Below are 12,495 nucleotides of genomic sequence, written 5' to 3' on the forward strand. Positions count from 1 at the left end.
TGAACTTGAGCACCACCGCACTTACCCTGTCTTTTCCGGCTGGTAAGGATGCTAGGAAGGGAGGTGGAGAGTGTTGTGGGCCTCTCTGAATTTGATTGAGCAGCACATCAGTGGAGGTTAGAAGATTTTAAAGTGTTTGCCGGTCGTACGTTAAAAGTGGAAAAACTGCTTACAGTAAAAGAAGCCATAAACACACTGACACAAACAAACTCGCAAATGTAGATGACAGCAGATGGCCAGCCACACACAAAGGCGCCATCTTGAATCTGTACTTCTACATCACTCATGTCAACTTGGTCCATAGCAACAGCACATTTTGCCCCACTCTACCGGAGAGAGACTGGGCTCATACGGAGCAGCCACATAGCTTGTTATCTGCAGCGAGTACTAACTCTGATAGAAAGTCAGCAAATTCTTTGATAAAGTCTGTATGGTGCCCTGGTGGCCTGTATACAGTAGCCAGAATATTGCATGGTGTGGCCACTTACCCCAGTATGTGTTACATCCCTACCCTTAACAAAGGCACACCACATATTTGAGATCAACTCATAAGGGCTGTGATATTCTTGCATTATTCTTGCAGGTTTGAATTGGTGGCTTTTGTAGTAAACAAATGTGGGTACTTTGTATAAAAAGTTTAAGCAATCCAGCTCAAAGATTCATTGAGTTACAGATGCTTATATATATATATATATGAGCATTATCACATGAGTTGCAGTGCGATATGGCTGTATATCAGCATGGCTGTGATTTGACCGTTGGAAGCAATATTGCACGACTAGTGTGATATTGAGTTTATACAACAGTTTGACGGCACAAGTGAGTAAATAAATAAGAAACAACAACGGAGTGTCTTTAAAAACCTTCTTTTGTGCTGAACTACCTCCTTCCGCCAGATTTAAATCTCAAGTTGACAGTTTGACAGTTGAGCCCAAGCCTCCGTTACAAATTCTAAAATGTTACTTTAGAAACTAGTAATGAAGGTGCATTGTGTTTCTTTATTGAAGCTTATTGTATCAAGTATTATGGTATTATTAGAGAAAGATCAACTAAACTAGTGTTTTGCCTGCATCTGATGTAGCATTCATTTTTCAGGTTGATGTCCATAATATTATATCCATTATAAAAAAAATAAAAAAAATCTGTTTTAATGTCCGCTGAGGAAAGGGATATCTTTGACTGTGCTAAAGTCACTCATAAAGACATCCAACATCTAACAGTGTAATAATGTAACGGTCACTGAAGTCGACTATTGCAATCACTAACGGACCCTCTCAATAAATGCGGCATATTATAATAAAATAATATTTATTGAACAATAATATTTAAATGAACTGCAATAGCCATTATAAAAGGCAATAGGAAATTAACACAAGAAAACAATTCAGTCAAATGTACAAAAGCAGCACTCAAGTAGTATCACCGGTGGTTGCTGGCAAACAGATGAGGAAGACGTATACGATTCAATTCAAAAGATTTATTCTCTAAAGGTCTAACAGGAAGGCAAACGGATAGTAACACACACTGAACATAGACAATACAGGACACTGGACTGAAACAGAACTGAACATAGGCTATATAGCCTACAGGTGTTAATGATGGTGACAGCTGAACGTGATTAGTGTCCGTGACAACAAATGAGTGATGTAGGCAGGTGATGACAAAACATAACGAGTCCAAACTAACGTGAATGTGACAAGTAGGGCGTACAGGACTTAAATATATTTAAATATAGCTTAAATATAAGTTATTAAACTCAATTTTCCCCTTAAACAAAATTGACTTGCTGTGGAGCAAGTAATAGATTAATAAGACCAAAGATTCATTGTTTAATATACGTTACATTAATTATGTGTCATGTTTAACCACTATCTACATATAATTCCCAAAGGACTGGCCGAGATGAGATGAGAGCATCTCATGAGAGCTGAATGACCGCTGACGGCCTGGAGCTCACATCTCTAAAAACTTTTGAACAAATTGTAAAATAGACATTATGTTTATCTATGTCACATACAGTATGTGAGGTTTACTTACTCCATTCTCGCCACAATAACAGTAGTATTTGTAAAAGATATGGTGGATTTGACACACACGCACATATACGTACATAGAATATAAAGAAGAAACAAAGACTTTGATACAACATAGTATATATTTAATATATTGTAATTTCTCCTTACATTTTATCATCAATATCATTCTCTTGCCTTATGTAAATAATCAAGTTTATTTATTTTAAAATTGTGGTTTATCCAGCACATGGACATTATAATATATCAGTTCATTGAACAATCCATTTTTATTTAAATTTTTCTTTCTTTCTTTCTTTCTTTCTTTCTTTCTTTCTTTCTTTCTTTCTTTCTTTCTTTCTTTCTTTCTTTCTTTCTTTCTTTCTTTCTTTCTGTCTGTCTGTCTGTCTGTCTGTCTGTCTTTCTTCCTTTCTTACAAATGTTTCATTCACAAAACATACAAGTTATTGACATGTTTCATGCAGTAAGTCAAGGCCGCATTCATATACTGTAGAAAGCACATACTCTTTGCAATGTAAAAATGGCTACATTTCCAATCAAGAGTCTTTTGATTTTAGTGGCTCTCCAGCTCAGAGAATTACTGGATGAGTCTTGAGGAGTACAGACAAGTTTGAAATTGTCCATAGAAGATCTAAACGAATAGTTTGCCTCAAAATAAAAAAGATCTGTCATCATTTATTTACCTGCACAACTTTCTTTCTTCCATAAAACACAACAAGATAAATTTGAAAGAGTGTGCAGTGTTTTTTTCCGTGCACTAAAAATTAAAATAGGGACTGGAGCTTTCAAGTTTCCAATATGACCATATGCAGCAAAATCCTATTTAAAGAATTATAAAAGCAGGCTGTGAGTCTGTACACTTATATCTGTTTGTTTCTCTAACAATGCAACATGATTTAAGTCGTTAAACACTGAAAATCTTGACATCTGCCCAGCATCTCCTTGGCTAGTTCAAGTATTGATTCTTAAGTTTTTGTGTGTGTGTCTGATCGTTTCAATGAATTTAATGTTTAATCTGGTTCAAACTGAATAATTAATTCACAAACTTGGCCAAACTTGTTGATTTCTTTGCACAAAACTGTTAATTTGAAACGCCTCATACAATATAGACACAAGTTGGGGTGAATTTTTATGTTTTTAATTTTAGAATTGTAATAATTCTATGGTGCTTTTAAATCTTTATTGACACTTGAAAGCTGCAGCCTCCATTAATTGTGATAGCACTGGAAAAATAACCAGTACATTCTTCAAAATTTCTCCTTTTCTGTTCCACAGAAGATGGTTTCAAAACCTATTTAAGGATATATGTACTTTATTCAGAATAGATATTGTAACTGGAATGTTTGTAGCACAACGATTCATAGGTGCTTTGTTTGAGAAGCTTCAATTATGTAAAAATATCCTATAGTAATATATTGTCCCTTTAAAGATATATAGGCATTGTTTACAATTAAATGATTTCATAGAAACCCACTTTTACAAACGACTGAAGAGAAAAAAATGTCATAAACAGTTGTTGTATTGTCATCTTATACATATATATATATATATATATATATATATATATATATATATATATATATATATATATATATATATATATATATATATATATACCCATAACTTTTACCCACACCCATAACTTTTTAGATTAGATGATACATTGGTTCTTTTAAAAAGTGGAAAAAAAGTTCTCAGTTGAGACACAAGACATTATAAAGATTATTCAATTTGGCAGCTTTTTATAATAAAAATACTAAATCCAGTTCCTTTTAGAGTAATTAAAACAGATCAAATTCCATACATTAAATATGGTTTAATACTAAGCCACGGCCCTCAAACTCCTCCTCTGTTCTAATCAAAGGAAGAGTCTATGAAACAAAGCAACATTAAAGGCATGCTACCACTGACGTTTGATTTAGCTATGATGAGAAACCATTGCCTCAACCCCAAAAGACCCTCAAATATCCGAGGCACTCAGTGGGCGGCCTATCAACTAAAACCTCACCTTCTAATCGCTTCAACGACAAGGTCACATTTTTCTACACTTAAGTTTTTATTTTACACCCTCGCAGGATGGAAGAGACGAATGTGAACAAGAACACAACAACTTCACCACTGTGAGTGTGTTAAAGGGTGTCCCATTTTTCCAGGTTATCTCGAAAGGGTCTCTCGTATCGTCACAACACAGGAAACTCTTATCTGCGCGTCTATCTGTCATTCAGTTTGGGCGAATCGGCACCCTCCTCATCTTCATCTTTGTCGTCTTTTGCCCCGATCAGTCGTTGCCGAGCAAAGTCCTCGAATATGATGTCATCGTCACTAAGGACAAATAGTCAGAGAAGCATTCAGTTGTTGTGTTTCCATAAAAGCACTTTTTGCCAGAAAAAACAAAAAACACCAGAGTTAAAGAATTTGTAGGCAGAAGCAGATTTATTTTTTTGTCCTTCAGTAGATGCCTAAATGCTTTTGTAGAAAAAATTTTTTTTTATTTATATATATATATATATATATATATATATATATATATATATATATAAGAAAAATGTAATTTATATATATATATAATTACAATAATTATACACTACCGGTCAAAAGTTTGGAATAATATATATTATTTACATATTAAATATTATTACAATTTATATTTATATTTGTAATATATTTTAAAATATGATTTATTCCTGTGATCAAAGCTGAATTTTCAGCATCATTACTCCAGCATTCATGGTCACATGGTCCTTCAGAAATCATTCTAATGTGCTGACATGGTGTTCAATAAACATTTCTGATTATTATCAATGTTAAAATTAATTTATGTGTAAACCGTAATCTGTTTCAGGTAAGTAAGATTAAAAATAATAATAATAATAATTAATTAATTTACACTTTTATTCAGCAAGGACATGCTTATGATCATACGTGACAGAAACGACATTTATAATTTTACAAAAGATTTATATATTTTTTAATGCCATTTTACCCCAATATCCACACAGAGGTGTCGAGATTGTGGATTAAACCAGTATCATATAGAGTTTATAGTGTTCTTCACAAACAACACACTATTCCTCTATTTTGAGCTATAAAGTGCACGGTTATGGGGAGATGCCAAAGGTGGAAGAGACGTTTGCGAGCTATCTCTCCCCTGAATCAGCATCTTCACTAAAGGCCCACTAAGCCAGTTAGAACAACTTCATCCTTAAGGTAAGGTTTACTCAGCCGCTGGTCAGGCTGCAGCATGCCTACACACTATGTCGCCGCTGCAGGCCTACCAGGCTGAGTTGTCAGGAGATATGGATGAGAGGGGGGGTATTGGCCCTGACGTGGTTTGCGAACTGTGTTGGGCCACAGATCTATCTCTCAGGGCCACCAAGGAGACGGCTAAATCCACTGGCCGCTCTATGGCAGCCCTGGTGGCCACTGAGAGGCATCTGTTGCTCAACCTGAGCAGTATAAGGGAGAAAGACAAGAACTCCCTTATAGATGCTCCCGTCACCTTCTGGCCTCTTCGACGACGCTGAAAATTCAGTCGTTGAGAGGTTCCAGGAGGCAGCAAAACAGGCGGCCACATTCCAAAAACTTCTTCCCCGCCGCTCTCATGTCTCCTGGGCTGCTTGGCGATAACAACTCATTATACGGTGCCCGCTTCCCTCCTGCCAACCCTGCAACCTCGTGTGCTTAGGGGCGCAGCAGTCTCCGGCGAGCACATATCTCAGGGCCCACCCGGAAACGTAGAGGTCCTGGGATGCCCGCCCCCTCCCAGGAGGGTTCTAAAGCAGTCATTTCCTGCCAGTTCGCCACTTCAGGGCTCCAGGCTTATAGTGCAACAAAAACAAGAAGCCAGTCTCGAGAGGCTGGCTCCATTAGTAGATTTTTTGGCAGCGTGGAAGCTACTGCCAAATGTTTATTGTTGGGTCCTGCAAACTATAGAAAAGGCTTATAAAATACAATTCGGGTCTCGCCTGCCCAGGTTTATGGGGGTCCTACTCACCGTGGTGGGCCCCAAGCAGGTTCTGGTAATGGAACAAGAAGTGAAAACCCTGTTGGAGAAAGGGGCAATAGAGTGTGTATCCCCCTCCAATATGAAGACCGGGTTCTACAGTCTGTGTTTCATCATTCCAAAGAGGATGGGGGGGGGTTGCACCCCTTTTTGGATCTGCGAATTCTGAACGAATCAGTCGTGCAGCTAAAATTCTGTTAACCTTGAGACAAATTGTTCCTCAGTTCAGATCCGAGGACTGGTTTGTCACGATAGATCTCAAGAATGCATGCTTCCACATATCCATCCCTCCATATCACAGGAAGTTCCTGAGGTTTGCTTTTGGGAGCGAAGCATACCAATATCGAGTTCTTTTATTCGGCCTAGCACTATCACGAAATGCGTAGTTGCAGCTCTGGCGCCACTGCGCCTTCAGGGCATTCCCATCATGAACTACATTGACGTTTGGTTGATTCTGGCTCAGTCGCATCAGTTGGCGGTTTGGCATCGAGCCTTAGCACATGAAAGAGTTGGGGTTACGGCTATACAAAGGACTGGTTTGGGACTCATTGTCAATGCAGGCATGCTTCTCCCCAGCACGCATAGAGTCCATCCTTTCGGCCGTAAAAAGAAAAAAGCTAGCCCAGTCACTCACTGTGAAAAAGTTTCAGAGACTGTTGGGTCTGTGGGCAGCAGCGTCCAACGTGATACCTTTTGGCCTGCTGTACATGAGACCAGTTGGACCCAGTTAACTGCCCGGTTGGTACAGTGCTGGAGCGCAAGAGCGGTTCACTGCAGGTCTATTCCCGTCCACTTTAAAGGTTTATGTGGTGGCCATAGCTGCTTACTACTCTCCTTTGGGTGGAATGTCTTTGGGTAGAAACCCCTTGGTATCTCGTTTCCTCTGTGGTACTCTGAGGCTGAGGCCTGCGGCTTGTACCAGGGTGCCGACATTGTCCTTCAAGGCCTGTCCCTGGCTCCCTTCGAGCCACTGGAGGAGGTTCCGGCTAAGTTCCTAACCTATAAAGCTTTGTTCCTCCTCGCTATCACTTCTCTTAAAAGAATAGGAGATCTGCAAGCCTTGTCGGTTTCACCTTCGTGCTTGAAATTTGCGCCTGGCATGGTCAAAGAGTTTCTTCACTCTAGACCTGGCTATGTTCCTAAGGTCCCCACTAATATGGCTAGATCTGTTGTGCCTTTTCAAAACCCAGACCAGGAAAAGAATAACCTGCATGTCCAGAGAGCTGCCATGTGGTGTAAATCTGAACAGTTGTTTGTGTGTTTTGGGCCCCCCCAACAAAGGTTCCCCAGCATCAAAGCAGAGAAAGAGCAAGTGGGTGGTTGAGGCTATCTCACTTGGTTATGAATCGGTTGGACAGCCTTCCCATATGGCAGTCCATTCCCACTCTACTAGGAGTATGGTGGCCTCTAAGGCCCTTATGTCAGGAGTTCCTCTCCAAAATGTCTGTGATGCGGAAGGGCGGTCCTCACCACACACATTTGTGAGGTTCTATTCTTTGAACCTGGACTCTACACCAGGGTCCCAGGTGCTCTCTTCCTAGTGCTGTTCTTCTCGGTTTCACACAGGACAGACACTTCTCTCTATGGTGGCGTTGGTATAGACATTCCCAGACCGTCAATTGAAAGGGAACGCCTCGGTTACGACTGTGACCTTGGTTCCCTTAAGAGGGAACGAGACGCTGTTTCACCTTGCCATACCTCCTACGTGCATGTCAGCAACCTACTTCAGACTACTTAGAAGATAGCGCTGCTTGGTTTGGGCAGGCTTTATAGTTTCCTGGCTCGTGACGTCACCCGCCTCTGACGTTCCGCCACACTTTTGACTGATTTCACATGTGCTTCAAGACGTAATCACACAAGTGTTCCCACAGCGTCAATCGACACAGCGTCTTGTTCCCTCTTCAGGGAACCGAGGTTACAGTCGTAACCGAGGCGTTTGGTTTCCACCAAAATATTAAGCAGCAAAAACTGTTTTCAACATTAATAATAAGAAAAACAATTATTTTAAATCCAGCACCAATTGTTTAATTAATTGATAGAAGTTGAGCATTAAATCAGCATATTAGAATAAAGTCTGAAGGATCATGTGAAACTGAAGACTGGAGGAATGATGCTTACTGTATTTTTGATCTTAGTGAGCATAAGGGATTTCTTACAAAAGCATGAAAAATCTTAATTATTCCAAACTTTTGACTGGTACTGTATATGACTGACAGAATTTATTCTGATTAAACTAAATAAATGAATAAATTAAATTAAACCAGCATCATAAGGCATATGTGTAACTTTTTAAAAAAGCAATTTAGTTGGCTAAAATCCAATTAGACCATAGAAAAGTCTTTCACTTACTTTGTGTCAAATTCAATGAGGTTTGTGTCAATGGGGGCGTCATTTTCTGGGGCTAAAACAGAAAGGTTACAGAAAGGAATATTGATTAGAACTCTGTAGGTAATGGACTTCATTTCCCACTTAAAAAAAACTCTGTATACCCCATTTATATTTATAAAGGTCTACGTACATAGCTATGGTTTTATTTGTCAAAACAGTCCTTATTTTTGAATTTTAGAGTAACGAAATTTTCACCCACTTGCACCTTTTCAACCAAACATCAACAAAACATGAATTGTTAGTATAAATAAAGATTATTCAGATTTTGACTCTTCTTCACAGATTTTTAAAGCTGGAATTCAGTACTGACATGTTAGGACATGAACTAAGTTAAAAGTCTTATATTAAAGTATATATCTTTTCTAAATAAATATTTACATATTTATTGTATTTTTATGTTAGTCATATATATATATATATATATTTTTTTTTTTTTTTTTTTTTTTTTTTCTGTACAAGTGAAAGTATATGTTTTAGGTGCCAGAACATGCTAAAATAAATCATAAGTAGTTCACCAAAGCAATATGAAAGCAGATAAAAAGGCAGTCTGACAAATACCATCTCTGTAGAATGATTCCTCCAATGGTTTGGGATGCATTAATGTAAAAGGGAGCTCGACTGCAACATCACTGGAGAGGGAAACACAAATCATGCATCCAGTAGACATGATAACCAAATAAACCCTGGCCAACGCTGCTCCCAAACCTCAATCCCACCACTCATGCGGTGCTAACAGAGTGCTGGAACCACTGGCCTAAAAGCATCAGCACAAATGGTCCAGTAATTGATGGCATCTTATCAAGTGTCTGAGCCTGTCTGTGTTTCTGGCCAAAAGCTTGGCTACTTATAGGAATCTATAGTATGCACAATGGGCTGTGTAAGACACACTCTTCAGTATGGTCATGCAGTCTTAGTAATGGAACAGCTTTAATCCGGTTTCAAAGTGAAGGTGTCGAACATTTACACACATTACACAGAAACAGAAGAATTTCTAAAGGAATGAACAAAAATATCACAGTACCTTGAGGCAAGATCTCCCAGCAGTCTGAAAAAAACAATTAAACATGATCTTACTGTATTACAATAATTAAGGCATTATTGAATTGGTGTGTCATATTGACTCGGCAAAGTCATTTTAATGTAACCCTAGAATGCATAAAGAGTGTCAAATTGATCGGTAAGTGTGTGATTTTTTTGTATGTTTTTCGGTCATGAAAGTCATGTTCCCTTTCGTGGTCACTCCGAGTTACGTCGGATGACGACGATTGGGGTTTCGCTTAGAAAGCCTCTCACCTTCGAGTATATAAAACGAGCCAATGGCAATGAAATGCCATGGGTCTGCGGAATTTGCATAGCGTATCTCCGCCCACCGCAGGGGGTATAAAGGAAGTACGCTGGCAACATGCAGATATGTTTTCGCTTCGGAGCCAAGTTCAGTACTTCACTCCACAAGCCTTTTGAGTGTCATCTCAAATCTCTTCGAGACGAGCGGCTCTTCAGTGTGTTGGTGTGACGGCGCTTTCCAGCGAGATCGCATTTCCTGCTGCTGATTTGTGCAGTAATCTGCCGACAGTGAGTGTGTTTCTCCCTGGGCGTTTCAGCACTCTGCTGAGCTTTTCCACTCTCTAAAAGAGCTGCACGCGGCACGTCTTTTTCAAGACGGTTCGCCCGTGTATTTTCTGGATGTGTGTGCGTGAGTCATCTCTGCCTAACGGTCGCGAGCGCTGTTTTGCGTGTTGGGCTTAATCACGCTCGGCAGCGCTCGTTGATGAGTCATGTTTTCATTGCGGGAACATGGCCATCGCGATGTTTATAGATCAAGACTCAATGATCTCCATGTGAGTAGAGTCCCCTCTGCCACACCCCAATTTATCTCTTCCTCGAGAGGGGATACTTTGGCTGGTGGCCAGGGTGATCTGAGGGTTTGGTGTGGCACAACAACCGACGAGTCAATTCCTCGGGCCACACCCCCCTCCACATCGCAGACCATGCACTCACAGCATCACAAGGCGGGCTTGATTCCTCTGGAAATGAAGTTTCGACTGCGTTGCCTCCCACTGGAGTGCCATCGTTGCCGGGACCGATCCAGAGCTGTCAGCCATGCTTTCCCGGGCAGCTGAAAGCATCGGCTGGAGTGGCCCCGCCCTCCCCCCGAGCGCTGTAAGCTTCTCCCGGACGTGCATCAGGACGCCTGCGCTGCGCAAGACTCCACGTGACTTTCGTGGCCCGCAGGTGTCCTCCGCCTTCGCTGCTTTCGATCGCATGGCGATCATGGTCTGCATGTTCCCTGTCACTATCGTGGCACGGTCATGCAGTGCTGTGTGTTGCCTGCGCCTTCGATGCAGTGCTGTCCCGGGAGTTCTGTCGAACCGGCCGCAGTGGAACGCTAGTCCTTCCCTGGCCAACCCTGGCAGAACGCGGAAATTCTAACCACGCCCCTATGCTGGGACGCTATGCCTCCCATGCCCGGCCTGGTTTGTTCCGCCACGCACACTGCCGACCTCGCTCAGGCGACATCAGCACCTGCGTGTTCCTAGGTCAGGTGATGTCCACTAGTGTGGTCCAGACATGGGCTTAGCCAGGTTGATGTGGGGGTGTCTGAGAGTTTATTTTCTAAGCTCCCCCATGTCCCGGGCTGGGCTCTTTGGCGGTGTGGCTTCGACCACCTGAAGTAGACTCGGGTCCTGCACCGATGGTCATCCATCCGTGTGGTCTCCTTAGTCTGCTTCCCGCCAATGCCCCCTCCATGCGGTTGCTCCCCTCGGGTCTTCACCGGCCCTGAGCAGGAGCAAGTCGCAGGAGGGCGGCGCTGCCCGTCTCCGCCCCTTAGACTGCCATGCCAGCCTAAGCAGCACTCTTGAGACGGGCAGCCTAGTCGGCGGTGTGGTTGAGGATTGCGCCCAACAGTCTTCGATCACTCTATAAGCAGGCGCAGGACCTTCTGTACCGACGGTCATCTGTCCGTGCGGTGTCCTTAGCCTGCTTCCCGCCGACACCGCCCCTCTGCGTTCCTCCCCTCGAGCCTTCACTGGCCCACAGCAGAGGAGGTCGCAGGAGGGTGGCACCGCCTGTCTCCGCCCCTTAGCCGGCTAAACGCCATGCTAAGCAGCACTTCTGAGACGGGCAGCTTGGGGTTAGGGCTCAGTTCTTCTCAGGAGCTGGTAGCAGGGCCACTCCTTTCCCCGGTGGAGGGCCGGGGGGAAATTCTTGTTTCAAGAACAGATGTCCCTTCCTCCAAGCCCCAAGAGGCTGTGGATGACAGCACGCGCCGCCCACGGGCCACGCTCCTCTCATCCCCCTCTGTCGCCAGACCCCTGCCAGAGCACGCCCCCGTGGGACGCGCGCCCTCCCCTGGCCTCCTCTGGCAGGACGCGGTTAATGACCGTGCCCCCGCTCAGGGCCGCTATGCCACCCTCGCCGGTGCCGGTCATTCCGCCTCGCTGCCCCACCGACGGTGCGTCTGTGGTTCGTATGACCCCTCTGGTGCACTTTCTGGAGGCCTGGCTAGAGCTTCCCAGACTGTCCCGCTGGGTCGCGAGAACCATCAGATTCGGCTACGCGATTCAGTTCGCGATATCTCCTCCCCGCTTCAGGGGAGTCCGCTTCACTATGGTCGGTGGCAATGCCCCTGTCATGAGAGCGGAGGTCGCCACCCTACTGGCGAAGGGTGCGATCGAGATTGTCCCTCCAGCCGAGATGAAGTCCGGCTTCTACAGCCCTTACTTCATTGTACCCAAAAAGTCCGGTGGGTTACGGCCAATCCTCGACCTGCGCGTCTTGAACCGCTCCCTTTACAGGCTGCCGTTCAAGATGCTAACGGCCAAACACATCCTCCAGTGTGTGCGGCCGCAGGATTGGTTTGCAGCGATCGACCTGAAGGACGCCTACTTCCATGTCTCCATTTTACCTCGACACAGACCGTTTCTACGGTTTGCTTTCGAGGGGCAGGCATACCAGTACGCGGTTCTCCCTTTCGGGCTAGCCCTGTCTCCTCGCGTCTTCACGAAGGTCGTCGAGGCAGCCCTTGTTCCCCTCCGGGAACACGGGGTTCGCATCCTGAACTATCTCGAC

The 12,495-nt window shown here is 43.2% G+C and overlaps 1 protein-coding gene across 2 annotated transcripts in view; it reads right to left on the bottom strand.

The window, feature by feature from the left end:
- Positions 1-4,075: 4,075 nt before the first annotated feature.
- The window catches only part of arrb1 (arrestin, beta 1), a 73,224-nt gene continuing 64,804 nt past the window's right edge, over positions 4,076-12,495 (bottom strand). The window contains exons 14-17 of one of the 2 annotated variants that reach the window (XM_079885902.1): positions 9,446-9,469; positions 8,983-9,053; positions 8,386-8,437; positions 4,076-4,355 (exon numbers count right to left, since the gene is read on the bottom strand). In XM_079885902.1, the coding sequence (XP_079742028.1) occupies positions 4,244-4,355; positions 8,386-8,437; positions 8,983-9,053; positions 9,446-9,469 (259 nt within the window). In that variant the 3' untranslated portion in view covers positions 4,076-4,243. The remainder of the gene's footprint in view (positions 4,356-8,385; positions 8,438-8,982; positions 9,054-9,445; positions 9,470-12,495) is intronic. The other variant, XM_079885901.1, reaches the window with a different exon arrangement.

Source organism: Squalius cephalus (assembly GCF_949319135.1).
Source record: "Squalius cephalus genome assembly, chromosome: 11".
NCBI classification, from domain to species: domain Eukaryota; kingdom Metazoa; phylum Chordata; class Actinopteri; order Cypriniformes; family Leuciscidae; genus Squalius; species Squalius cephalus.